Source organism: Vanessa cardui, chromosome 13 (assembly GCF_905220365.1).
Source record: "Vanessa cardui chromosome 13, ilVanCard2.1, whole genome shotgun sequence".
Classification (NCBI taxonomy): Eukaryota; Metazoa; Arthropoda; class Insecta; order Lepidoptera; family Nymphalidae; genus Vanessa; species Vanessa cardui.
Window position 1 is genome coordinate 12,426,440 of NC_061135.1, and position 27,876 is coordinate 12,454,315.

Below are 27,876 nucleotides of genomic sequence, written 5' to 3' on the forward strand. Positions count from 1 at the left end.
CTAATGCGCAGTAAAAATGTAGACGGGCGTCTAAATCGTTGGTAATATCGAGCAATCTAATATTTACTAAAACTCTACTTTCACGAGCTTTAGTTCGTATGATGTAAAACCGACTTTGCTCAACAATCTTGCACTCAATCTACGAATGGCATTTAAGCAACATGTACATAAGACATTTCGACATGCGGCGTTATTCCGTTTTGTAACGGATCCATAATAACGCTCATGACAGTGACTGGCTTTTGTTACATGGTAATGAATGTCGGTACTGGATCAGGCGATGTAGCTTTTATCGGTAGCTAGGTTAAGTAATAGATTACATAAGTCATTAAAAACATTGAATTTGTATCCATACATTTCCACGGAGAATATATAAATTTTGTTATTTATAAATTATGCAATTCGTATATATTTCATTCGGGAAAAAGTGTCACGTAATGCCTTGTTAGCTATTTTTGTTATAATAGCTTCAATTACACTGAATATACAAAGAATTGAGAAATGTTGTTCGATACCATTTTCAAAGTGCAATTTATTGACGCTTCCGAGGACGTTATAGGCTAAGAACTCACGGAGCGGTTTTCACCCGCACCCGCCGCGGGTGCGGGCCCGCAGCTTCTGTAGAATGCAGATATATGTGTAAAAAATTAAAGCACATTTCACGACGCGTTTTACGCCCGCGGTGTGCGCGGTTGTTTGCGGGTCCCGCTGCACTGGCGGTTCATCTTCTACCGGCGGGCGCGGGTCGCGGTCCCGCAGCCGCGGCGATTTGCACCCGCGCGCTCTGCGGTCGGTTGGCGGGCGACCGCGTTGGCAGCGGGGGGGAAATCGCGCCATTTTGCTGGTAGGCAGTGATAACTCCTTGTTCCGTAGTGACGCGTTCAAGCACGCACGCGCACGTTTGTCAACAAAATGGATACTGATATTGAAGTCGATCTACTAATTACTTTGGTTCAAGATAGGCCAGTTATATGGGATAAGAGCTTAGAAGAATATAAGTACAAAAACTTGACACTCAAAGCATGGGAAGAAATCTGCGGTATTTTAAATAAAGATTTTGAAAATTTGGATGAGACAAATAAAAAAAAATATGGTTAGTATTATATAAGTTTATTTTTAACCTACAATAATAATTAATAATTGAGCTGTGTAGTAGCGGGTCGTAAAAAGAATAATAATTAACGTTATTAAATTTTTGACAATTGCCAGCTTAAAGCTCCGCTGTCACTCATAAAATATTGTTGAAAAATATCTCTTATGTTGTTGGCTTGTCTTCCACTGCGTATTGATGGAGGTGTTTGTATACTCTCAAGATTATGAGTAAAATCTTCTTCTCTAATGTGATGGCCGTCTCGTTTTCGTACAAAATTGTGAAGTATGCAACATGCCTTCACAATATTAATTGATAAAGGTATTGATACATCCAATGCACGATTTAAAATTCGCCATTTGTTTGATAAAATGCCAAATGCACATTCTACGTATCTTCGTGCTCTCGATAGGCGATAATTAAATACCCTTTTTTGTACACTCAAAAATTGACCACCATAAGGTCTCATAATGTGTTGATGCAAACCAAATGCCTCATCGGCTACGAATACATACGGGACAGGTGGCAAAGTAGATCCGGGTAGTATTTTTTCATTAGGTAGTTTGATAGAATTGCTATTAAGCGCATTGCAAAAAGTAGTATTTTTAAAAATGGTTGAATCAGCATTACTTCCCGGGGCTCCAATGTCTACAAAAACGAAGCAGTAATCCGCATCAACTACGGCCATTAATACAAATGAAAAAAAATCCTTATAATTGTAGTAAATTGAAGCACTGTTATCTGGTTTAGTTATTCTTATATGTTTGCCGTCTATTGCTCCGACACAGTGGGGAAAATTTGCGTACTTGTAAAATTTTTGGCTGATTTCTTCTAAAAGTTCTGTAGTGATTACCGGAAAACATTCAGACATTAACACCTCCCATAATTTTTCACATGTCGTTCTTATAATTGCTGATATAGTTGTGTGCCCAATTCTGAATATGTAGTGCAAATCGTGCATTGAAGTCCCACTTGCTAGGTATCTGAAATAAATAAATTTACTTAATTACGTATATTTTTTTTTAGGTAACATGATTATAAAAAAATGGAAAAATATTAAAGATTGCTGGATGAAAACAAACAAAAAAGTTGAAACGGAAACAAAATCTGGATCGGGAGCTAAAAAAACTAAAAAGTACATTTATGATGATCAGTTACAGTTTTTGAAGAAAAATATACCTATTGAAAATACCTCCTCAACCTTAACGAGCGATGCTACAACTGAACAAACTACTACTACTACTAACACTACTACTACTGTTGCATCAACATCAGAAGCTTTTGCTACGCCTATCACCTCAGTATCTTCTCAAACTGGTGTTAAAAGAAAAAGAAAAGACGACGCCGACAAAGCATTAATAGAGATGTTGTCTCAACGCGAAGATAGACATTTGTCATTTTTTCGAGGAATACTGCCTTCATTGCAAAATTTTGATGAAGCAAAAACAAGACGATTTCAAATAGCAGTTCTACAAATTATTGATAATCTTGATAATAATCTTCCAGCATTTTCTTATCAATATCCACCATATAATTACAGTCAAGAAAATATCGGCAGTCAAGAAAATATCGGCTATCGTACCTATTCTACTTCTGAAAGCAATACCCAAAGTCCACAAAATATTCCATCAGTTTCTTCAGTCAATACTAATTTGTCAGATGATGTGTATTTTCAATAAAAAAAATTTTTAAATATTACCACTAGTTTCATTAACACCTGACGCAAAAAGTATATAAGTATGTTGTATCCGTTGTCTGGTATCTATAGTATAAGCCTCGTGCTTAGTTTGGGACTAGATGGCGCTGTGTAAAGATTTCCAAGAACAACATTTATGTGTGTGTGTGTGCGTGTGTGAGTGCGTATGTGCGTGCGTGCGTGCGAGTTGTTAAAAGAAACTTACATACCTTAATGTGACTGCCAACATTTCCTCTGGTGATATGGGATCTCGCATATTAGTATGTTGTTTTTGAAGAGCAGTTTCTGTTTTTTTTTTAAGTTCTAAATAACTACTTATGGACATTCGGAAATAATTAAAGAACTTCTCCTCATCCTTCTTTAACTCATTAATAAGAGTAACAAATAATCCATAACGATTTCTTTCCGCAATTAGTGGATGTATCCAGAATCTTTTAGGCCTTCTTTTTTTAATTCTTCTGTGAAGTAAATATAACGCAACAGCTCGTTTCTGGTGTGTATCCATGACGGTCTGGAACTGAACTGATCGTTTAACCGCCCGTCTTGCAACCGCCCGTCCTGCGATAATCAACCGCTACGTTTGCGGGTGATAATCGCAACCGCGGCGGCTGCGTTATCGCACAAAACTGCGGTCTCGTGAGTTTTGAAAATAAACTCCATTCCGCCACCGCGGCGGGCGCGGGCTGAAAACCGCTCCGTGAGTTCTTAGCGATATACTTTATACGACATACATAGTTTTTCTAACAAAGCAATAAGTTTTTAACAGTCAGTGTAACAACACCCTACTGGATCAGGATGGTAACAACTATAAAACTATTTCATTTCTGACAGTAGGCCTGTCAGTCTCGATTCTATATAGATTGTTTAGTATATAAATAAGTATGTATATAGTAAGTAAATACATAAAAATTACGAAAACGCTTTCCGGTGCAACACAATGCGTCATATTATGTGTCATAGATTTTACGTAATTGTCATAATCGTTTATGTATGAAAAAATAATATACTTCTCAGTTAACGGCTATCTAGGTATATGGGTGAATATACGCTATTTGCATTTCAAAGGTCTATAGACAATTTTTATGTTAAACTTATTAAATTATTGTTTTTCTTTGCTTAAACGATAAATAGCATGGTCTTTAATCTGGCCCACATAGTCTATTCACGATAATTGTTTAATTTAAAGCATTGTTAGATTAAAAACAGTAAAAATGTATACTCCTCTGGCCTGCCCATTAATGAGTTATAATTATTTAATGGCAATATATTTTAAATACGTATGCAAATAAGATTTATTTTCAAATAGTCACAAACTTTTATAAACATCGAAACATATTTAATTAAAATACACTGTAAAAACATTTATTATTATAAAAAACAAATACTTATTTTCATGTCATGTTACAAATACGTCACTTCATCTGGCAAAGTTTTAAAGAAGAAAACTTTTATTTAAAATCGCCGATTTATGTTTTGTCCTTTTATTTCTCGCGTACAACAGTGTGAAGTTAGAAGCATGCTAACGGTCTTTTGCAAAACTTAAATAATATTACGTCAATTTGCGATTCTCTCTCGAAAAGCGTGCTTGTGCCAGTCGTTGGAGTATTTCCTATGGTAAGCATATTTTTTTGTATTTTATTGTTACAAGTATGTTTATTTTCTCAATACAAGGTTTAATGTGTGTAGATGTTATGTGTTACGACAAACAGTGGTGCGAAAATGGGGTCATATTGTTTTTGAACATTATTTACGATTTTGTCACTTCTCTGGCGTCACTTCTGTGGCATATTTCGTGCCAGAGGAAATACATGAACGCCAGAGAAATGACAAAATTATGTTTTGTTATATATCTAATGTGTTAAGGCTTTATTTTATTTGCTCAAGGTACTGTAGCATAATCAGACATCATGGTGAATGTTAAAAGAAAGCAAACAAGAGAAAAGAGGTTAGAAAAAAAGCGACAAGCTGTAAGATTACGCTATCAAAGAATTAAAAACGATCCAATTAAAAGAGCAGAATTAAAGAAGAAAATGAAAGGCAGCAATATCAGAAGAAAAAAAGAAAAGGTACAAATTAAGACCATACATGATATGACTGAAAGGGAACAAAGTGCAATCAGAAAAATATGGAGAGAGAAGACTAGAAAGCATAGAGATCGCGTGAAGCTACCATCAACTAGAAACTTTCCAGTAACACCACCAAAGTCTGATAATGAAGACCAACTTCCACTTCCACAAAACAATATCTCTTTGGCTGCTAAAAAGCGATCAGAAACTCAGTGGAAACTACGAAATAAACTAATAAAAAACAAAAAATTAAATCAAAGATTTACGTCAAAAGATGAGTTACTATAAAAAGAAACTACTGCGCATCAAAAAACAGGAAATCCAAACTCAAAAGTGTGCGATCTTTTACAAAGCAATAGTAAAGACAATGGAATGGAATGGAATTACCATGAAGCTGGCCATGGCAAAGGAGCTCCAGATGGGATCGGAGCAACGTGTAAACGAATCGCTGAAAAAATTGTTGCTTTAGGATCTGACATTGCCACCATCAACGACCTTGCTACCGAATTAGATAGAAATTGTCCCGGCATTCAAATATTTGTGATAAACGAAAAAGAAATTGATTTAAATAAAACTATTTATAACGGATGAATCGCGTATATTGGGCAGTCTGCCCGTGACCACGAACACTGCAAAGGGCTCGAAACGTCGGGATGTTTAAAAAAAATAATTAATATACGCGATTCATCCGTTATAAATAGTGTAATCATCGCGAAAATTTAAGACAACAAGAAATTGATTTTCAAAAGAAGATCATGGAAGACAATAAAGTAAATATCAAACCTTTTACTGGTACACTAAGAGTGCATCAAGTACGAGGAAACAATTTGAGCAATATGCTTTACATGAAGAGCCTCAGTTGCTTTTGTAGCATTTTTTGTCCCCATTTCCATTTAGGCGACATTAAATACCCCTTCGAAAAAAGCAAATTGGATGTTGCTGCAGTATATACTGATTCTGAGGAAGATGTACCAAATGAAATGGTTGCGCAAACGTCTAGTCATCTGATTAATTCATCTGAAAAAGACAATACAGACACTCCTTTGTCTGTCAAGAACGGAGATTTTGTTCTTGTGGAATATCAAATTAATGATAAAAAATATAAATATGCTGGTGTATGTTCGTCAGATTTTGATGAAGAGGAAGGAGGCATCAGGGTTACATTTTTAAAAGTCTCCAATTAAAATGGTACTCTTTTTAAATTAAACGACAATGACATGTTTGATGTTAAATAGGAACAGATCTTGACCATATTTCTAGTGCCAAATGTATTTATGAAAGGCTCACAGAATACTCTACAAGTTTGAAAAGCCAGTTGATGTGATTGAAAAGTAAATTGTTCAGTATTAAAAAATTTTCATTTAATTTCGCGAAAATTGTTAATTCTGTTTTTTACAAATAATGAAACAGTTCATGTATACTGTGGACTGATAATTTTTAAGTTGATTAAATAGTCTCGAGACTGATAGGTGTATGATTAAATAGTACTATTGTTTTGTTTTAGAAAAGGAGTTTATATTTTTGTTTTATTTAGTAAGTTGATTAAGATTACAGTGCCTTAAATGTTACAAACATTTAGTTTTTTTATTGTTTTATAATTTAAAAAAGTATAAATTATTAGTAATAGTATTATTTTACTGTGATTTTCATCTCAGGTGAGACTGATAAACAGAAGATACTTCATTCTGTTATTTTAAACTGGTTTTGAAAACTTAAGCATTGAAAAACTATTCATATAATATTAAGGTTGCATTAAGAAATCATCAAGACTGAATGTAATCTTTATAATAAAAAGAATATTCTATATCATTTTATATTACTTTTATTTAATATAGGCTACTGTGTGTCACTCTCCTGGTTCAATTGTCACTACTCTGCCAGTAGTGTCACTCCTCTGGTTACGCATTTTCCTCTGGTACTTATAAAACACAAAAAAATGAGAAATTCTTCTGGCCCCCATCATTACAAATGTAAAAATAGTGTCAAATAGAGAAATAATAAATATGAAATAGATTATATTATATTTTCTTGTGGGACACAAAAAAATCAAATAGCGTATATTCACCCATATACGTACCTACATTCGTAGGTACATGATTATAAGTGCTTAATAAGTTTTTATTATTTTTTATTTTTTGGAATAGACAAAGAAATACATAGTTAGTATACGTTTCTCCTAATTGACATTTTGTTATTTGTTTTTTAATTTTTTGTTTGGATTTTATTTGATAGCCATTAATAATTTAAGTGTTATCAAACAAAATATTATAAACCTACATATCGATATGTATGTATTTTCTTTAAAATTTAAACAAAAATTTTGGTAGTATGTCATCCAATGAGATCGAAAAAGTATTAACTATATTTAGTACAACACAAAATACGAACTGAGAAAAAAAAAACACAATAGAAGACGTCCAACAACGATGGTACGAGTACCGCTTCAAACTGTACACGGAAAGTGTAATCCGATAAACAAATCTTAAAAACGGGTCTCAAAGTCTGCCATTGTCCGCAAAAGTTTACGCGATTTGGCATAAATCCAAGGATGCGAGCTGATGAGAACGTTTGCTCTTGTTTCGATACCAAACAAAGACCTTAGTAGGAAATATATCGGGCAAAAACCATCCTTCCTTGTTCCATCTCGCGCAGCAAGTGAAAATGACTCACAGTCGGACAAAGCGACTGGGGGCAAAACAACAAAAAAAATAGAAGTGAAACGATGACTCGGCGCGTAAAGGAACGGTCTAATTTCGATACTCGAGCAAATCTAACTTCCGCGGTCGCAATCAGTACATGACTTAAGTCTACAAATTATTATCAGCGACATCATTATCAGTCAAAACTATTTTATATTTCGATAAAGGTTTTTTTTAAATTAATTCTATTGTATAGTTGTAACAGAAAAAATACAGACGAATTGATAACCTCCTCCTTTTTGAAGTCGGTTGAAAAGGCTAAAAGGTTAGGTAAGTAAGATATATTTAATTAATGATTGTAACGAAAATGTTCCATGGGGTAAGTATATGTATCTTGGGATTAGAATCTTCAATAGAAAGCCATATAAAAGTATCACTGTTTGGCAGTAGAAGTACTGATAAGTTGATGGTACCTATCAAGGAGAGCTTATTTATTTAGAAGTAGCATTTTATTTGAAAACACAAAACCGTATATTTTGAAAGACGACTTACATCAAGATATAGAGATAAGATAAGTAAAACGTAAACGAAGAGAATAATACTTTTGTTCATTGTGGAAACTTTATACAATAATAATGGTTCTCGCGTTTATTTAAAATAATATTCAGGAATTTCGAAACCTATAACAGGTTTTGTTTTGGTTTAAACTGCCAGTCATTGGGCGCCAAAGTGATGAAACCTCTTTTAATAAACGCATTTAAGAAATTTATTTAGAGTTACAGAACAGGTCTAAGGAAAAGGTCCATTGAGTAAAACTTTTACTTTTTATAATTTAAATCAAATCACGTTTTAGATCTTTAAAACTACGCAACGGATTATAATGGGGTATTTTTTAATAGATAGAGTGATTCCAGAGGAAAGTTTGTATGTATTAACAACTGCATATTATAGTGGAGAAACACTGATCATTTTAAAGGTTTTATTGTAATGTCGTAAATAAACACATTTATGCACTTGCATTGCAAACGCTGGCTTAACACTAGGAGTAATATCAAAATAATGTATATAACAGTATAGAAGACTTTGAAAACGTTTACAAATCATGTCCGCAATTAGCTCTTAGAGAAAAATATTAGTGTATAAATATTAGCTAAAGAGAGTAAAAATATAAAAACAATATTGTTTCCTTAATTTATCTTTTACGTGACTATAACATTAATCGTAATCACCGCAATGCTATAATTATGATATTAATTTCATTAATTAAATGAATAAAAAAAACAACGTTCATTGAAACAATGATCTGTTCGAATAATTTTATATAAACGATTACATACAGTTCAACGAAAATATATATTGAAGTATATTTAATTAAATCGTCGTGATATTGATAATATTATATAAAGTCTTGATATTAATAAATGCATGTAAACGTGTTTCCACGTAATATACAAAGTTAAATTAGTAAATGCTTGTTCACGACTTTGGTTTACTTTAAACTGATTCAGCAAACAAGCAATGTATAAATATTCAGGTTTGTCTTAAGGAAAATTACTTGAATCTTAAATAGCTCTTTAAAATGTGATTTATATAAATTTTTAATTAAATTTATGTAAGAAATATTTCTATTTACAAAATATTCAATTTTTTTGCGAAACATTTTAACATATATTTTAGAGTAGCTATTTTTAACTTTTGTCTATTAATAAACATAATAACAGTATTACATTAAGACTTAAAATACTATTCAAGAATATATTAAGTCGATAAAAAATAGTGGAGATTAACATTCGTTGATATTCAAACAGGATTTATATTCATCGTATAATTTAATTTTGAAATTTCGTTTCAGAATAAATAAATAGATGATATCACTTTTCAAATAAAAAAAATGTGTTGATCAAATTGAAGAATCGATAAAGTTCCTTCTCTAGGCAATCCTGAGTGCAGAATAAGGTAATTATTCAAATAAATTTATACTATATGTGTAATTTGTAATTTGAACTATACAGGATAATAAAGTGGTTCCAATTCGCCTGAATTGTTTGGTATATTATTTTTAAGAGTACTTAGTTATTAATTCATTAAAATCTTGATATGACGTAAGTAATAATCGTGTAAGTTAAATTAAAACGTCACAAACGGTATCTACTGAGTTTCAGGGAGCTTTTTCTCGACAGAATCGACTTTCCGAAGTAGTGGTAACCTATCCTGTATAATGACTAAAAATTCCTTATTCTTATAAGATTACTTGAAACGTATGTTGATATATATTAGTTTTTCTTTTATGTAATATAAATAGGTGAACGGGTAAATGAGACATTGGCGCTGTAAGAAAAATTAACCATTCATTATATCTCGCCACCAACCATGAGAACTAAGATGTGACATCTCTTCTGCATGGAGTTACACCTGCTCACTCATCTTTCAAACAACACCTTGACGACCTCCATGGTCGAGTGGTGTGTACACCGGTTTTCATGGGTACGCCACTCTGAGGTCCCGGGTTCGATTCCCGGCCGAGTCGATGTAGATTACCATTAGTTTTCTATTTTGTCTTGGGTCTGGGTGTTTGTGGTACCGTCGTTACTTCTGATTTCCATAACACAAGTGCTTCAGCTACTTTCATTGGGATCAGAGTAATGTATGTGATGTTGTCTCATATTTATTTATTATATTATTTATAACAATACTAAGTCCACCTGACGGGAAGTGACTACCACTCATGGACATCTACAACAGTGGGGCTATTTTAATTTCCAAGAATGTAAGATTCATATGAAACTATGTATTAGAATATTACATAATGAGAAGTAAATAATGTTTGACTATATAAAGTTTAAAACTAGACGCAATGTATTACGTCCGCTACATCTAATGCAATTGCACCATTCGAAGTAATTTCATTTCAACACGTCGTTTTGCGAGTAAACTAAATGTGAATGCTACCGTACATCTGCCATATTGGAGGATGAGGGCGAAGCGCAAACGCATTGAAAATTATTTTAGGATTAAAGAGAACAAACGGAACGCTCTTCTAACGCACTCGATACATATTTTAACAGAAAATTGTCACATATTAAACTTACAACTTTGTATAAACACGATCCTTACCTACATCTTTGCTTTTTTTTTTCATCACTTCGAATCAAGGTCGAAAAACAATGTATAGCCTCATAAAATATTTTTTTTCTTAAATGTGAGGATCATTAAATCGAGAAACAAAATTGTGTTCGATTTTTAAATGTTATTTTGTTTATAATATAATTTACCTTTAGGAGTATTTCAGACGATTTTTTACGCATGTATTGAATACAACAGACAACACTTGGATTAAATCCGTATAATTAATATGTACTTCTCTTAATCCTGTGATTCATTTTCAAGCATTCCTCGCAGTATTTGCCTAAACACAAGCATTATTTTGACTTTCAAGTTGATTCATAAGTGTATGTAGGTCTGATTTCTCTCGTCCACGAATTCCGCCCACGCTAAGGCATACATTTGAACACAACAAATCAAATGGGGTCAATGCACTCCCACCTACTTTCCCCACAGGAGTAATTTATTTTTGTTTATCATATCAACGGAAACTTGTTTAATTAGATACGCAAGTTCAATTCGCCAATATTATTGTGTTTTTGTTACACCATTTGTTTATACTATATTTAAAAGAGTAAATACCTAACATTTTTAAGTTAACTTAAACATTCTCACACGCGATTTGTGCTTGTAAATCTGCTTCTACCATTAGTTTATCTGATTAGGCAGTTAATTTTCGCAAATAAACACCACCAAAATGAGAATTTTTTTTAGAAAAATAAAAGTGTATTAGACAGTTTACACATATTTTATATGTATGAATGTACTGAATATAGAATGATTTTCACATGTAATATTCTTATAAGCGGAAGTAACTACCACCAGGAAGTTGACGAAGACCTGCTCATCTATTTTTACCATTTTTTATAGGAAACATAAACTAAAACCACAACTATTGAAGTCATATATAACATCACGGTTACAGCAAATAACTACAAAATTAAAAAAAAAAAGTACTTTAAAAAGTCACATATACAAAATAGAAATTTCAAAAGCACTGCAATTTGACTAATAAAAAACCAACATAATATTATGACTTAATGATATTAAATGTAAATTAAGGTAAATTTTTTATTCACTGAGACTTATTTCTGATTTTTTTTTTAATGTGACTTTTATTTGTCTGTTTATGAAGTTCGGAGGTAATTTCACTGCTCTAATGAAATTAGGATAACTTTGGAGTAAAAAATAAAAAAAAAACATAATATTTAATTGTTGTTCAAATATTTACCTAATAATATCAGACATGTACATTAATCTTATAGACAATTCTTATTTAAAACAATCATAAACATTTTATAAAAAACACAATAAGAAATCAAAACAAAATATGCTTCTCATCCAATGCACAGTATGGACAATGTGTGTGCATACATTTATTGAAGTAAAATATGATAGACATGAGTTCAATTACATCATAGAAGCATTAATCAAGTGCAATTATTAATCACACATTCTAGATTCACTATCGGCAAAGAACATTGTTCTGTGAAAAATAGACATGGATGTGGTCTAAGTATTATAAACTCCTTTACCTAACCAATATATCCACTCTACTAGAAATAGTTCAGGCAGATGATTGAGTGGCTTTTTACATTATTTTGAAGGAATAGGAGTGGACAAACTTCCAACTTCCAGACTTTGAGCTAATATCAAAAATATTTCAATGGATAAATCCAATGACTCTTTATTGGCCAAACCTGGTTTGTACCCAGGAACTAGACTAATGACGCAGTATTTAAATATACTAATAGTAACATTATGAAGCTAAAGAGTTTGTTTGATAATGTCAATCTCAGTACCTATCAGACCAACTTGAAATAATATTTTGAGGTAGAGAGCCTAGTCATTGAGAAAGAAAGGTTAGAACATTTCATAATTAATTAAACCACAGAGTAAAACATTTAATATGGATTATTGAATTAAATCAATTGTGATGTTAATAACAAAACATACTAATAAAATCAAATTGAATATTTCATTCATACAATTTATTCTAAAAAACTATATCAGAGAAATATTTCACAATAAAAGTTTATCTATTATGAGCACACAGATATTAAATTTTTTAGTAATGTTTTCGTTACTTAAACCAAACAAAGATATTGATGTAGTGACTTTATAATTTATTTTCATATTTGCATTGATTTTAACTACCTGATTTTAACTACCTCTTTTTGCTTTCGTTAGAAATTTAGTTAAAATGAAAATAAAAGGAAGCTCTACAATGCAAATATATGTAAAATTACTACTCTCTTGAATTTATTAATAAACAGAAATTATATTTTTCACATGTTGCATTTATATTTTCTTATTTTCAAAGCATTTGCATTATACAATAAATATTTAATAATCATAGTTTTAAGTTGGCTGAGTACATGCTATTCCAAGCTTAACAAAAATACTTCAAATTGATTATCTTCACTTCAATCTTATGTCATTTCTATTTCTTATCTTCAATAATCATTTTTTATCTATGATATAAAAATATTATGTCATAGATTAAAAAAATAACACATTTATATGAATATATTTTTTACTGTTTAGAAAACTATTGTTCTATTTAAGAAGTATGTATTACAGAATTTGCAAGTGTTTATTGAGAGACACTAGTTTATTCTATTGTGCTATTTTTAGAATACAAAGTCAGTAATAATACAATTAACTGATACTACACTACTTACATAAGACTATTGACCTTCACAGTCATTTAGTAATTAATTAGATTACATTATCATTCATAAAAAGATTTATTTGATTTATTGCAATATAAATTATATTATATTTATAAATGAAACCTCCTTGAAAGACTTTTCAAATAAAATTGCAGCATTTTTCGAAGCTCTCTTTTTTATCATATCTAAACATAACTGACTAAGATTAATTTTGGTTATATTTATATAGTGTATGTATATTTATTATTAAATTTTCTGTTAAAAATAATTATGTTTTTTCACATTTTCCATCCTAATGCCACAAATTTGTTTAATACAAAATACATTACAAGCATCGTTAGTTATTTAACACGTATAGTTTCGTATTTTAGTATGATAACAAACAAGTAAGTATTTAACCTAAAAAAGTCGCTGATTTGGTTTAAACGTTCGATTTTTTATTTTATTTTATTGTATTTTTGTTACAAGTATTGGAGTAAGTAAATATTTGTTTCAATATTGAAGTATAGATTCGAGAAAATCGTTGTTAGTCATATTTTTAAAGGTTTTTAACGCGTTGGCTCGTCAATCGCTATAGAATAATTTATTATAGTTATTTAGAAATAAATTTAGATATTAAATTATTGGATAACGTAAACTGTGCCTAAAAAGTATTATGAATTATCAAACGTGGATTAACTGTTCTCGGAAGTTCTACGTAACGGCAAAAACGCGAAAATTTTTAAGATATTTAAGTATCTAATTTGTTGTAACTTTATGCAATATAGGTTAAAAGAAAATAAGCTCTACTTACTTTTAATCGAGTAAGATTTCCGTTTCGTGCAGCGGTAAAAATGTGATGAGCGGCTGTTTTGAAATCCATAATGGTTTTCCTTGCGACGTAAAAATTCACAATTGTCGTAAATCACTTTATGAACAGCACTTTCTTCTAAGAATAATCATTGAAAATGCACACGTATTTAACAAAGCAACCAAAATATTATTTCAAAACACTCCGTCACCGCACTCTCGCTTGCTATCGAACAGATGCAAACGCAGGACAATCACAATCTGCCGTAATAAAACGACCATAAGCAAATTTCTTGATTTCCTTGAATCATAGTCAAGATTCCTTATTATGTCAAAGTGACATTAGTAAATTGTTGCCATTGTATTGTTATTAGAATGTATTTTAAAGAGCAAACAAACTGTGATGTCTTATGAAATATAATATTTTCTTATTTTAACAAAAATTAAAAAAGGTAACAAATTTTTTCTTTATTATAAAAATATGTATTTATCCGTGTTAATTTTTTATATTATTTTTTTTTTTTTATTTTTGTTTACTATTTTATAAATATGTTTTAATAACTTTATCAAATATTATTTAATTACACACACGTATTTCATAAATTATTAGCTATTACGCGTTGACATACATGTTATTTATTTTATTACTTTTTAGGTTTACAAATCATAAAACATAATTTTACCTGTCTTGTTGAGTGAACGAATGATGGATGGATATGACTTGACAAGCAACAAAAATTGCGGCGTGGATTTATGGTTAAAAATTGGAGAATTCTAACTGTTGATTGTTTAGTGGTGTATATGTTATCTTTAACTATTTACAAGAAATTATACTAAAGTTCGTAATCAAGTTTAAAGTTGTGTATGTCATGATAATGACTGATATTTTAAAAGTTTTAAGACAAAGTTTGTGCATATCATTGTCTTTAGTGATTAGCCGCGGATTTCCCGTTTTGTATGCATTATAGCAAAGGCTGAGCAGATTGGGGAAATGGTTCCGTTAGTTTTAGTTTATATAGGTTCAAAAGAAAACTATATTTGTTCGTGAGAAAAACAAAAAACTTTGTTTAGTTTAGTGACAGGATGTATCCGACGCCGACGCGGCACCCGGCGGGTGCTGTAAGGGTTTGTATTGTTTTTTCTTACGACGTTTCGTCACCAAATTTGAACTTTACTATTCGATTTAATACTTAAAAATGTGCGTGACATTATTGCTTATAATTGTTTTTAGGGGCCGCAGCCGACGGCAGGACCTATAAAGTTTACAGTAGCAGATACTTTAGAGCGCATTAAAGAGGAATTTAACTTTTTACAAGCCCAGTATCACACGTAAGTATTTTAACATAAAAACAATAAAATGATATGATGTAACTGTGATGGTCTATATCATTTGTTTTAATGTAGTTATTTTTAATATATTCTAATCATTAACTTGATAACTATTGTGTATATTTTTTTAACTCTTCAGGTTGAAATTGGAATGTGAAAAGTTGGCAAGCGAGAAAACAGAAATGCAGAGACATTATGTCATGGTAATTTTTTTTAAATTCTTATTTTATTTGTAACTTATTTACAGATAAATAATAAGTGTTAATAATATATGTTTTTTCTTTCAGTATTATGAAATGTCTTACGGCCTAAATGTCGAAATGCATAAACAGGTGTGTTTTAATGTTTGTTTTATTTTCCATTTGTTTTTTTTAATGTGAAGTAATTATTCTATATTGTGTATTGTAGATACAGTTGAATGTAGTGCATAATTTGTTTATTTTAATTATTCAAACATTTGACTTTTATATATATTTTTCTTTTGTACCCAAGTGTAGTTCAGAAAATGTTCAAAAAAATTAACTTATGTTTTCTATACAATAATAATACCTGTCTTCACTTAATATTTGTATGATACAAAAAGTAATATTAATTTATTTTTTTAGACAGAAATAGCGAAACGGCTTAGTGCAATTATCGGACAAGTGTTGCCATTTCTAGCGCAAGAACATCAGCAGCAAGTTGCATCTGCCGTTGAGAGAGCCAAGCAGGTCACTATGTCCGAACTTAATGCTATTATTGGGGTAAGATTAAGATAAATGTCAAGTATATAGCTCAATGTGGCTTACAATTTGTAATATGGACTTTTATCTAAATCTAACTACTTATTTTTAATAAGCGGTAACTTGCTTTTATGAAAACATACTAAAAATTGTATATTTAATATTATAAATTGTAATGTTCATGTTTTGAAATTTGATTTGTACGATAAAAATTGGGGGGAATTTATTATTGAAATCAATTATTGGACTATGAATAAATAGAGCTATTAAATGTATGAAAGAGAAATACAAGTACACAATTATAAAAAAAAACAATTTAATTGAGCAATTTTTTATTTAATGTTGTCCGCAGCAACAACAACAACAAGGACTCCAGCAACTTCTTGTAAGTTACAACAATTGTTGTGCTTGGTTTCTTTTGTTGTTTGTGATTAACACCATTTATTAATTGTTATCAGATTTATTTTGCAGATTGTTAAAATTACTTTTTCGTTTGTTCGTTTTATTAAGCTGTTGACAAATCCTATGACTTATTAAGATTAGATACAAACAATCAACATTTACACACAAATTACACAAGTATTATTAATTTAATGTAATACTGTGTTTAATGATGATTTAAGTCCTTTCATTGAGGAAAATTATGTAGAATTGTCTAAGTTGATAATTTTAAATTATAATTAAAAAGTATTTGCCACATAATTTTGACAATATCATAATTTTAACTTAAACAGTATTTTTTATTGAAAGGTAAAATAATAAAAATCTAATCGTTAATGTTTCATAGACTTTAAAATTATAGTAACAGCCTGTAAATTTTCCACTGCTGGGCTAAGCCCTGCCCTCATTTTTAAGAAGGTGGATTCATATTTCCATAGGTAGAATATTTAAAGTAATTTTATAAACTAATTATAACATTAAGGAATTTTGTTGAATTGCTCATATTATCAACAAATTTCATAAAATTAACGAATATAATTTATTCATTCATAAAATCAGCTATCAACATTTTATTTCATCATTATTTGATAAGAACTAATGAAAGTTTTTAATGTGTTTAACTTTACATTTCAATTAAATTGAGCACTGCTGACTCGTAGTTAATGTTGCTTTTCCGCACAATGATTTTGTCAATTTTTCTTAGATGTTATGGAATGCTGTGTCATGTTATTTGAAATGTTAATATTGTTTATATATATATATCTGTCATGATCGACTAAATACAAATAATGTTATGCTAAAAATATCTAGACCATTGAATGATATTTTTTTATAATATTACTGCTATATTTGAAAGCACAGAAAATTTATATTAATTTTAGGTTTATATACCATGCCATAAAATTAGAGAGAGTATGTTGCAAGAAGTTGCCATTTAAAAAAAAAAAAATTTCCATATTTGTTGCCATAAAAAAAAAAACTTCTTTTTAACTATGATTTATGCTCTTGATTACTTATCCAAGCAAGTTTCATTACTATTACATTATTGTATATATTTTTTATCCATAATGGCCTATTTGGTTGCAGCAACAGATTCACGCCTCAGCGGGCTTGCCGCACGGTGTGGGGGGAGCGGGGGCCTTGTTGGGGGCGGGAGGCCTTCTGTTCCCCGGCGCGGGGCCTCCACCAACTCCACATCTACCGCCGCCCGCACACAAGGTCTTTAATATTTGAATGGATTTTTTATATTCTATCTATTTTAATATTAAAAAATCCACCCAAAATACTTATGTGTGTATAAGTATATATGACAAATGTGGCTGGCTTAAGAAGAGGCTATCCGGGGTACAGCTCAGGGCCCTCCAAAGTTTTCTTTTTGGAAAGATGGAACTGGCAGAAATTGTCCCGTAAAGAAAGTTTCGCGTTCGTATATATGATTTTATATAAAATTATTTAAACTTATTTTATGTTATTGTTTTATTTCACACTGATTTAAATAACCATTTTATTTCATAACTTTGTTAATTTATTTCATTGTGTCTGTTATTTAAGACATAACATATAGCATATGTGACTCCATTCTAACTAATTTTTTATGCCCATTTCAAGTTTTTTTCCCTGTTAATTTTTTCAAATGAAAAGCTCTGCCATTGTCTTTTTATTATAATAACTACGTCCTTGGTTCTATTCAACGATTTTTATCTCAGTTCTGCAAATCGTCCTTTTTTTTGAGTGTTTTGTTTCTTTTTCTCATTACACAAAAAATAATTATAATTAATGATAAAGTAAACATATGAAATTTAGAATTTGTTTTCCAGGTCGAACTGCCGCCCCCCTCAGATATTAAACCTCCAGCGTTAGCGGGTGGGCCGGCCCCACCGCCCCTTATGCCCGGACAACCTCCCCCCCGTGATGACGACAGGATACCGTCACGAGGTCACAGCCAACAGGTGAGTTCATATTCAACTAACTTTTTGTATATGAACAATATGTGGTGGTAGGGCTTTGTGCCACCCACACATCAGTTATTCTACCGCCAAATAACAGTACTCAGTATTGTTGTGTTCCGGTTTGAAGGGTGAGTGAGCCAGTGTAACTACAGGCACAAGGGACATAACATCTTAGTTCCCAAGGTTGGTGGCACATTGACGATGTTAAGGATAGTTAATATTTCTTACAGCGTTATTGTGTATGGGTGATGGTGACCACTTACCATCAGGCGGCCCATATGCTCGTCCGCCAACCTATACCATGAAAAAAAGAAACTTTAAAATGTTGTTTATTGTTTGTTCTTGAGAAAAACAAAGATATCATAGTTGAATAATTAAGGCAAAAAACCTAATTAAGTCTATACGCAAAAACAAAAGCAATTATAAGCGAACATGTGAAGGAATAGGTAATAATATAATAACCTTATTATGACATGGAAATCCCGCGGAATGTCTCATTTATTCGATAGATTTTTAGGTATTTAGAAGGTTTTTGTTTTGATTTAATTTCACTGTAAACTAACGTCCTCTATTCGCACGTTTTACATTTGTTTTTTTTTTATACAGTCATATCGTCGCTTTCTTCCCAGCCAGTAACATTTTTCCGTTCTCTAAAATGATTTATTTTGATTTTCACATACTTGCATCTAGAAAATAAGATTAATATATTCTTTATCCGAGTAGCCTTATTAAAGTATTTTTGTGTTGTCGTCTGACAGCGTTGAATTGCATGTAAAGTTAAGATACTATTTATCTTTATATTGTTACAATATGTCACGGCAATTAATAAATAAAATAGTTATGACAGGCGAACTTACTCAAAGTCTATCATTGGTTTTAAATGTATAGATGGTGTATATGTCACCGTAAGATTACAAAATTCGTTAGATTACAATCTGACGATATAGATTGACCGGAATCAAATAAACCAGGAACCAATCAGGAATAGCTTTCGACAGTTGACAATTAGACGCAGGACAGTTTGTAATCTAACAGCTTAACCTCGATAGATTACAATATACAACAACAACAACAGCCTGTAAATTCCCACTGCTCGGCTAAAGGCCTCCTCTCATATTCCACCACGGTATTCCAATGCGGGTTGGTGGAATACACATCTGGCAGAATTTCTATGAAATTAGTCACATGCAGGTTTCCTCACGATGTTTTCCTTTACCGCTGAGCACGAGATGAATTACAAAGACAAATTAAGCACATGAAACAGCGGTGCTTGCCTGGGTTTGAACCCGCAATCATCGTTTAAGATGCACGCGTTCTAACAACTGGGCCATCTCGACTCGAATTAAAAAACGATTACAATATAGCGAAAAATAATATGTTAAATTGCACTCATATTTCACGGTTCACAATATTTCGACAGATTACAATCTGTTTCGTCAGATTGTAATCTAACGAATTTTTTAATCCTTCGCAATTTTTCAAATTCAAGCAATGACTCGGAAGTCAATGGTCCATAAGTCTCCTGGTTTATTGTTACAAATTCTCTTTGGTATATGTTATATATTGTAAACCATTAAAAATGTGTTTATGTTTACCCAATAGTCAGGGGCCGTCTGAAAATCAGTGCTGTGCATTAGCACAGCTTATACTGAGATGAACCCCACCCACTGCTACCCACACTGTGTTCTTTAAATTTATTTCTTTTTTGCCTGTATAATCTGTTTTTTTTTTTATGGTATAGGTTGGCGGACGAGCATATGGGCCACCTGATGGTAAGTGGTCACCATCGCCCATAGACATTAACGCTGTAAGAATTATTAACTATTCCTTATATCGTCAATGTGCCACCAACCTTGGGAACTAAGATGTTATGTCCCTTGTGCCTGTAGTTACACTGGCTCACTCACCCTTCAGACCGGAACACAACAATACTGAGTACTGTTGTTTGGCGGGTAGAATAACTGATGAGTGGGTGGTACCTACCCAGACGGGCTTGCACAAAGCCCTACCACCAAGTAAATGTAATGTATGTGTGTAGCAAAATAGATGGTTTAAATGGTTAAAAACATGATTATAATTATACAGCAAAGACGCTCAGTGTCTCCGCACGAACGCGAACACAAGTACCGGCCGCGCTCGCCCGCCGAGCCCGAAGCGTTGGACGTCAAACGCAGGAAGGAGGAGAAGGTACTCGGACATGTGAGTCTATGTAGTGTATGTGTCTATGTGTCGCTTGCTATATACGAGCTTTTTGTTATTTTGGTCCGGGTGACATGGCTGATGTGTTTAATTATTGACGTTTATATTTCAGTGTTGCCAGTTAAATTTTTTTTTTTTTTTAAATACAACAGTCAGTCATCTAACTTCCAGCTTTTAAATGCTTTTTCTTAATTCAAATTGTTGCTCCGTTTTGTATAGCTGTTCACTGAATTGCTAGTTATAAGTTTGATTTTTTTTTTTCTTTTAAATAATTAACGATACGTCATATTCTAGGATAGCGACGCAGAAAAAAGTGATCAAGATCTTGTTGTTGATGTGGCAAACGAGGTGAGATTACGTCCCGATATTATTGGTGTTTTATTTTTTATTGACTTCATGACAATTTTAAATGGAATAACTAACAATGATAAATTGTATTCGAATTTCAAAACATTCGATATTTAAGCCAATATGTCTGCGAAATAATAGATTGGAAGCATTTTTGAAAATAATTAATTAGTAGAAAGGTTTATTAATTATTTTTATTGTACACGTGATGTGAAAAATAATCCTTCACTAAAAATAGCATAATTAAAATAATGGGCAATGTTGCCGTATTTTACAGATTATATGGAAAATGAAAGGATATTTTTAACCTGTCACTTTGCTTTATAGTAGATGTAAAAAGTATTAATATTTTTTTAAGTACTTAAAGAAAGTAGTACAGAGTTATAAATATACTATAGGAAAATTGCATATCAGATTAACTCCACAAGAATATTTGTATCTAAAATGTGAATTTAATCTCAATTAATCTCGATTAAAGGAGGAAAGAGGATCCCCCAATGTACGAACAGAGGGCGGCGAGAGGACGGAAAATGGCCCGCGACCTCCCTCGAGATCAGGATCTTCTTCCAGCAGATCGACACCCAAGAGTTCAAAAGATGTAAGTAAGAGTATTTGACGATCTCCGTGGTCGAGTGGTGTGTACACCGGTTTTCAAGGGTACGCTACTCCGAGGTTCCGGGTTCGATTCCCGGCCGAGTCGATATAGATTATCATTAGTTTTCTATGTTGTCTGGTCTGGGTGTTTGTGGTACCTTCGTTACTTCTGATTTTCCATAACACAAGTGCTTAAGCTACTTACATTGGGATCAGAGTAATGTATGTGATGTTGTCTCATATTTATTTATTTATTTTATTATAAAAAAAAAAAACAAAGAGATAATTATTAAATTTGAATCATATATGTTGTATATAAAAATGTATGCCATCCCGAACTATACATAAGATAATGTTTTAAAAGTTATTATTTTAATACACATACTTCGATGAATAATGAAAAAAAAAAGTTCATTACATATGTATTCACATTCATATCTATTTATAGAATTTCATACAATGACTGATTACACATACCCTTACCAATACATATTTAACCGTGTGTTTTACCTAAAAGGTGAATTTCTTTGTAATGTGTCATATCATTTATTTTGACAATGGAGGTAATTAAATACATTTATGTATATATATTAAAACATTGTAAAATTAGGTTACAAATGACCATGTGGAATATGGATATTATGATTAATTAATGTTAAGATTTCTTAAAATTTGTTTTAATTATAATATTCTATTGAGATGAGTTAGTCATAGATATATGTAACGTTTCAGGATAAACCTGGGACTCCCGGTTCGAAGAACCGCGCCCCCACTCCCACGGGGCGCTATGCCTTTCCCGCTTATGCCGCCTACCGCCCGCCGCTGCCCTACGACGGACACACGCGTACCAATGGCATGCCGCCCGCCAAGCCGTGAGTATAGAGCTTCTGGTCATAAATGCTACTGTAAATAGGTTACTTGACAATGCGAAAAATAAATCGTGAATTATTGTAATCAGTGTATATTATGAGTTTAAAAATGGTTATTTACTAACGAAACTTGATAATAATACTTTATTTATTCAAAAAAACAATAAATAAAAATGCATTTTTTCAAACGTTTGTCACGTGACACAAAACGCTCCTGATTGGCCAGGCTTATGGTGAAGTCACTTTCTTGTAAACCTTGCTTTTCTGCTATATGTACCACAGATTAAAATACAGCAAAGTGACGTCACCGACCACATTGCAGCGCCATATTGTCCAAGTATCGTTTTCGCGCGTTATTTAAATATGGAATTTTTAATATGATATTTTTCGGCAAATATGTACTAGAAATAAGAAAATCAACTTTTACTGGGTCCCTTAACCTCTACTAAATAATATAAAATGGATTTTGAAAACCCGTTAATTAGCCTATTTTGTATGCCTTTTTTTTGTAAATTCACCTCTTTTTCTCAAAAAAAAAAAAAGATTGTTACCTGTGAATGTCGCGCCCAAATGTCTGATGGCGAGTTTCGGTGCAGCGCGTACGCGTACCACTCGTGCGGCGGGCCGCTGCAGGCGGTGCCGTTCCCGTCGGACGCGCTGCTGGGCGCGGGCGTGGCGCGGGGCGCGCGCGCGGTGGCTGCGCTGCCGCACGGCGAGGTCGTGTGCGCCGTGGCGCTGTCGCTGGGCACCGCGCGCCACGCCTACACGGGCGGCAAGGGCTGCGTCAAGCTCTGGGACATCACCGACCCGGGCTCGCCCGCCGCGCTCGAGCCGCTCTCTCAGCTCGACTGCTTGGTGACTCTCTTTATTCAGTACAGTTTTAATCGTTACTATTATTTAAATACGGGGAAATGAGTAATATTTATATAGTAATATTTTCCAATTTTTGTGGTGTCTTTTGTCAGTACAGTTTTAATCGTTACCATTACTTTATTAAGGGGAAATGAGTAATATTTATATAGTACTAATATTATCCAATTTTTGTGTTGTCTTTTGCATCAAAATTGTTAAAGCTTATATAGTAGCACTGAAATAGATTTTATTCTAATACAAATACTTCAGTTACAAACGAAGGTAAATTTGGACTGCTTGGTGACTCTCTTTATTCAGTACAGTTTTAATCGTTACCATTTCTTTATATACGGGGAAATAAGTAATATTTATATAGTAATATTTTCCAATTTTTGTGGTGTCTTTTTCATCAAAATTGTTAAAGCTTATATAGTGGCACTGAAATAGATTTTATTCTAATACACATACCTCATTTACAAACGAAGGTAAATTTGATGTTGCGACCAATTAAAAAAATTCTCAAGTCACCCTCGCCCGAGATATCTTACTTGGTGGTAGGGCTTTGTGCAAACCCGTCTGGGTAGGTACCACCCACTCATCAGTTATTCTACCGCCAAATAACAATACTCGGTATTGTTGTGTTCCGGTCTGAAGGGTAAGTGAGCCAGTGTAACTACAGGCACAAGGGACATAACATCTTAGTTTCCAAGGTTGGTGGCGCATTGACGATTTAAGGAATACTTAATATTTCTTACAGCGTCATTGTCTATGTACGATGGTGACCACTTACCATCAGGTCCATATGTTCGTCCGCCAACCTACACCATAAAAAAAAAATATCTCCGTAACATATTTCAACATCGCCTCTTGCCGTAATGGAAGCTGATGCCATAAAAAAATAATAAAGCCTTCCTCTCAGCAAAGAGACAACTACATCCGTTCCGTGAAGCTGCTTCCGGACGGGCGCACGCTACTGGTGGGCGGCGAGGCGTCCAACCTGTCGATATGGGACCTGTCGTCGCCCACGCCGCGCATGCGCGCCGAGCTCACGTCCTCCGCGCCTGCGTGCTACGCGCTCGCCATCAGCCCAGACTCCAAGGTCCGCTCTCTCATACCAATCGATAATAAACTCTATTGCTTTACTTGTAAGACACAAATTAGATGTAGCATAGAATGAAAAAATTTAGAGTGTTGCTAATAATTGAGAACGAGATGGCCCAGTGGTTAGAACGCGTGCATCTTAACCGATGATTGCGGGTTCAAACCCAGGCAAGCACCGCTGATTCATGTGCTTAATTTGTCTTTATAATTCATCTCGTGCTCAGCGGTGAAGGAAAACATCGTGAGGAAACCTGCATGTGACTAATTTCATAGAAATTCTGCCACATGTGCATTCCACCAACCCACATTGGAACAGCGTGGTGGAATATGTTCCAAACCCTCTCCTTAATGGAAGAGGAGGCCTTATCCCAGCAGTGGGAAATTTACAGGCTGTTACTTTACTTTTTACTTTATAGAACGAAAATAAAACAGATTACTGACGATTTACACAACAAATAGAAATAGCTCTTCGTCATTCGACGCTATTCGTCGCTATTGATTCACGCGTCAAAAAAAGCAAGAGCATGTACATCGACGTGTCAAATTGACGAATATATTAGGTCATATGATATTACAAGTTATTACATTTGCTCAAAGATCATATTCGCGTGAGAAATAAATATTGATAATTTGGGATAGCGTACTTAATTCGGATGTGATCGGTTTTACAAATTTTGCCGATGCGACATCTAAGTTGTGTCGTACTATACGTTCTTTATTTGCAACTAAGTAAAACCGAGTCTAGTAAGATTATCCCATTATTAGAAAATCAGTTCATGTAATTTAATATAATTTTGGTCGTTGCAGGTGTGTTTTAGTTGCTGTTCTGATGGAAATATAGCTGTATGGGATCTACACAATCAAACGTTAGTTAGGCAATTCCAAGGTAAAATTATTTTGTATTTAATTTAATAATACTTTCGATTGATTCGTATTTTTAATGCATGTCATTAAATAACAATCTAACACATAATTACCGTCTATTGACGTTCATTGTCAATGTTCGTCTACTTAGATGATAAAATAATGGGTATCTTATAATCTAACTTAATAAATGGACTGTCTTTCAACAATAAATATTCGTATCAGTTAGGTTAGATTAGCATTTCCAATAATATAAATGTTCCATTGCTTAAAAAAAATATAAAAATTTTATACTCCATACAAATAAATTTAATACTTTAAATACACATCTTCAAGCTTAGATTAATTACTTACTTAATTCAATGATGAATGCATGATTCTTGGTGGTAGGGCTTTGTATAAGCCTGCTTGGGTAGGTACCACCCACTCATCAGATATTTTACCGCTAAACAACAGTTGTGTTCCGGTTTGAAGGTTGAGTGAGCCAGTGTAACTACAGGCACAAGGGACTTAGCATCTTAGTTCCCAAGGCTGGTGGCGCATTGACGATGTAAGGAATAGTTAATATTTCTTATAGCATCATTGTCTATGTGTGATGGTGACCACCAAAATCTATCCAATAAGATTTCTGAGACAATTATCTATATCATAACAATTGAACTTTGTCCATAGGTCACACAGATGGTGCTTCTTGTATAGACATAAGTCCAGACGGCACAAGGCTATGGACAGGTGGTCTGGATAACACAGTACGTTCCTGGGATCTGAGAGAGGGAAGACAGTTGCATCAACATGATTTTTCAAGTCAGATCTTCTCTCTAGGATATTGTCCCACGGGTAAATATTGTTTTCTTTTGTTTAAAATTGCATAATTGTAATCATTTTTGACGACCTTCGTGGTCGAGTGGTGTGTACACCGGTTTTCAAGGGTACGCTATTCCGAGGTCCCGGGTTCGATTCCCGGCCGAGTCGATATAGATTATCATTAGTTTTCTATGTTGTTTTGGGTCTGGGTGTTTGTTGTACCTCCGTTACTTCTGATTTTCCATAACACAAGTGCTTTAGCTACTTACATTGGTATCAGAGTAATGTATGTGTCTCATATTTATTTATTTATAAATTGTATTTCTTTTCCTACTAATGGTATATCATTCATGATGTTTGTTTACAAACATTTGGTACTGATTCTTGCTATATCTATTATTTTATTATGGTCATATTCCAGAATTTTGGAAACAAATTAAAACAAGTAATGTATAAGTTTTAAACTCAAAAATGTGAACCATATGTGTCACGTGACATTACACATTATTATAGCTCTAAGTATTCGGAAAAATATTGCATACCAGTATTGCTATACTAGTAGTCGTCATTGTGTTAGGTAAAAAAGTAGCCTTTGTCCTTCCTTGGATTTTAAGTTTGCTTCACATCAAATTTCAACAAATTCGGTTCTTTGGTTTGGTCCTGAAATAGCAACAGACAGACAGTCAGAGTTACTTTCACACTTGTAATATTAATATAGATTAAAAAAAAAACACTGTCAATGTTGCCATATAAAATATAGTTGCCATATGTGAAAAATTAAATCTAAAACGTCCGTCTTTATAGGTTCGTGGCTCGCTGTGGGTATGGAGAACTCTCACGTGGAAGTTTTACACGCTGGCAAGCCGGATCGCTATCAGCTTGTGTTACACGAGTCATGCGTGCTGTCGCTACGTTTCGCGGCTTGCGGGAAATGGTTCGTGTCGACGGGAAAGGATAATCTACTGAACGCTTGGCGTACCCCGTACGGTGCTAGTATATTTCAGGTAAGATTATTTGATTAACTTAAAAATATATATGTATATTGCTTTTGTTTTATTTATTATTTTTAAATTTTTCAATTATAAAAGAGATGTTATTTAATGTTCTTTAATTTTTATTGTATCTATTTATTTATTTATTTAAAATGCTTTATTGCAATACACTTGGAAATATATGCGAAATTTTGTATTTCATTAGTTACATGGTGTACAAAGGCAGTCTTATCGCTTATAGCGATCTATCAATATATACTATTTACGAAGCAATATTTTGTTTCATTGATTAATATTGATATTTGTTTTGACTATTTGCAATTTTTAAATTTGATTTAAATGTTATTTAGTGAAAATAGTAAAATAACCTCTTATGTTATTTATTTTTTTGTAGTTTTGGTAGTTATGAATATTAGTATAAATTTTTATTTTTATTTACAGTCTAAAGAATCATCATCGGTGCTCAGTTGTGATATATCAGCGGATGATAAATTTATAGTGACAGGATCTGGTGACAAGAAGGCTACAGTGTATGAAGTGATGTACTGAGACAGTGAAGTGCAGTGAAGTGGACAGAAGTGATAATCTCAATAGGCAATAACAAAGGGTATCTTGTGGTCCAGTGGAACTTCAAGCTAAATGGGTCCGTTAAAATGAGACAAAATAAAAGGTTAAACACAATTAAAGCATTTTTATTGCAAGATTTTGCACTATTAATTAAAAAAACATATATGCACACATAACACTTCAATACC

The 27,876-nt window shown here is 32.8% G+C and overlaps 3 protein-coding genes and 1 long non-coding RNA gene across 15 annotated transcripts in view; 2 read left to right on the forward strand and 2 right to left on the reverse strand.

The window, feature by feature from the left end:
- Positions 1–14,340, reverse strand: part of LOC124534837 (protein fem-1 homolog CG6966) — a 97,481-nt gene extending 83,141 nt beyond the window's left edge. For both annotated transcript variants that reach the window (XM_047110865.1, XM_047110866.1), the window contains exon 1: positions 14,062–14,340. In XM_047110865.1, coding sequence (XP_046966821.1) covers positions 14,062–14,130 — 69 coding nt within the window. In that variant the 5' untranslated portion in view covers positions 14,131–14,340. The remainder of the gene's footprint in view (positions 1–14,061) is intronic.
- Positions 573–3,492, reverse strand: LOC124534839 (protein ALP1-like). Its single transcript, XM_047110867.1, has 2 exons — positions 2,996–3,492; positions 573–2,073 (listed from the first exon to the last, which is right to left on the reverse strand). Exons 1-2 carry the CDS (start codon positions 3,289–3,291, stop codon positions 1,188–1,190), a joined length of 1,182 nt encoding a protein of 393 aa, XP_046966823.1. The 5' UTR covers positions 3,292–3,492; the 3' UTR covers positions 573–1,187.
- On the forward strand, positions 4,360–5,059 carry LOC124534840. The gene is made up of 2 exons (XR_006966765.1): positions 4,360–4,400; positions 4,671–5,059. It is a non-coding gene; the product is annotated as an uncharacterized LOC124534840 (long non-coding RNA).
- Positions 14,341–14,742: 402 nt separating the features above from the next.
- Positions 14,743–27,802, forward strand: LOC124534656 (protein groucho-like). Of its 11 annotated transcripts, none has more exons than XM_047110623.1 (18): positions 14,743–15,182; positions 15,289–15,386; positions 15,526–15,589; positions 15,674–15,718; positions 15,992–16,129; positions 16,461–16,493; positions 17,642–17,767; positions 18,367–18,498; positions 20,584–20,712; positions 20,992–21,045; positions 21,524–21,643; positions 22,372–22,511; positions 23,105–23,363; positions 24,268–24,459; positions 25,269–25,347; positions 25,998–26,162; positions 26,934–27,133; positions 27,563–27,802. In XM_047110623.1, the coding sequence occupies exons 1-18, from the start codon at positions 15,141–15,143 to the stop codon at positions 27,668–27,670; spliced, it is 2,124 nt and encodes a 707-aa protein (XP_046966579.1). In that variant the 5' UTR covers positions 14,743–15,140; the 3' UTR covers positions 27,671–27,802. The 11 variants fall into 11 exon arrangements, with proteins under 11 accessions (XP_046966579.1, XP_046966577.1, XP_046966580.1 ...); XM_047110621.1 differs by having other exon boundaries at positions 14,744–15,182; positions 17,636–17,767; XM_047110624.1 differs by having other exon boundaries at positions 14,744–15,182; positions 17,636–17,767; positions 24,280–24,459.
- The last annotated feature ends 74 nt before the right edge of the window (positions 27,803–27,876 follow it).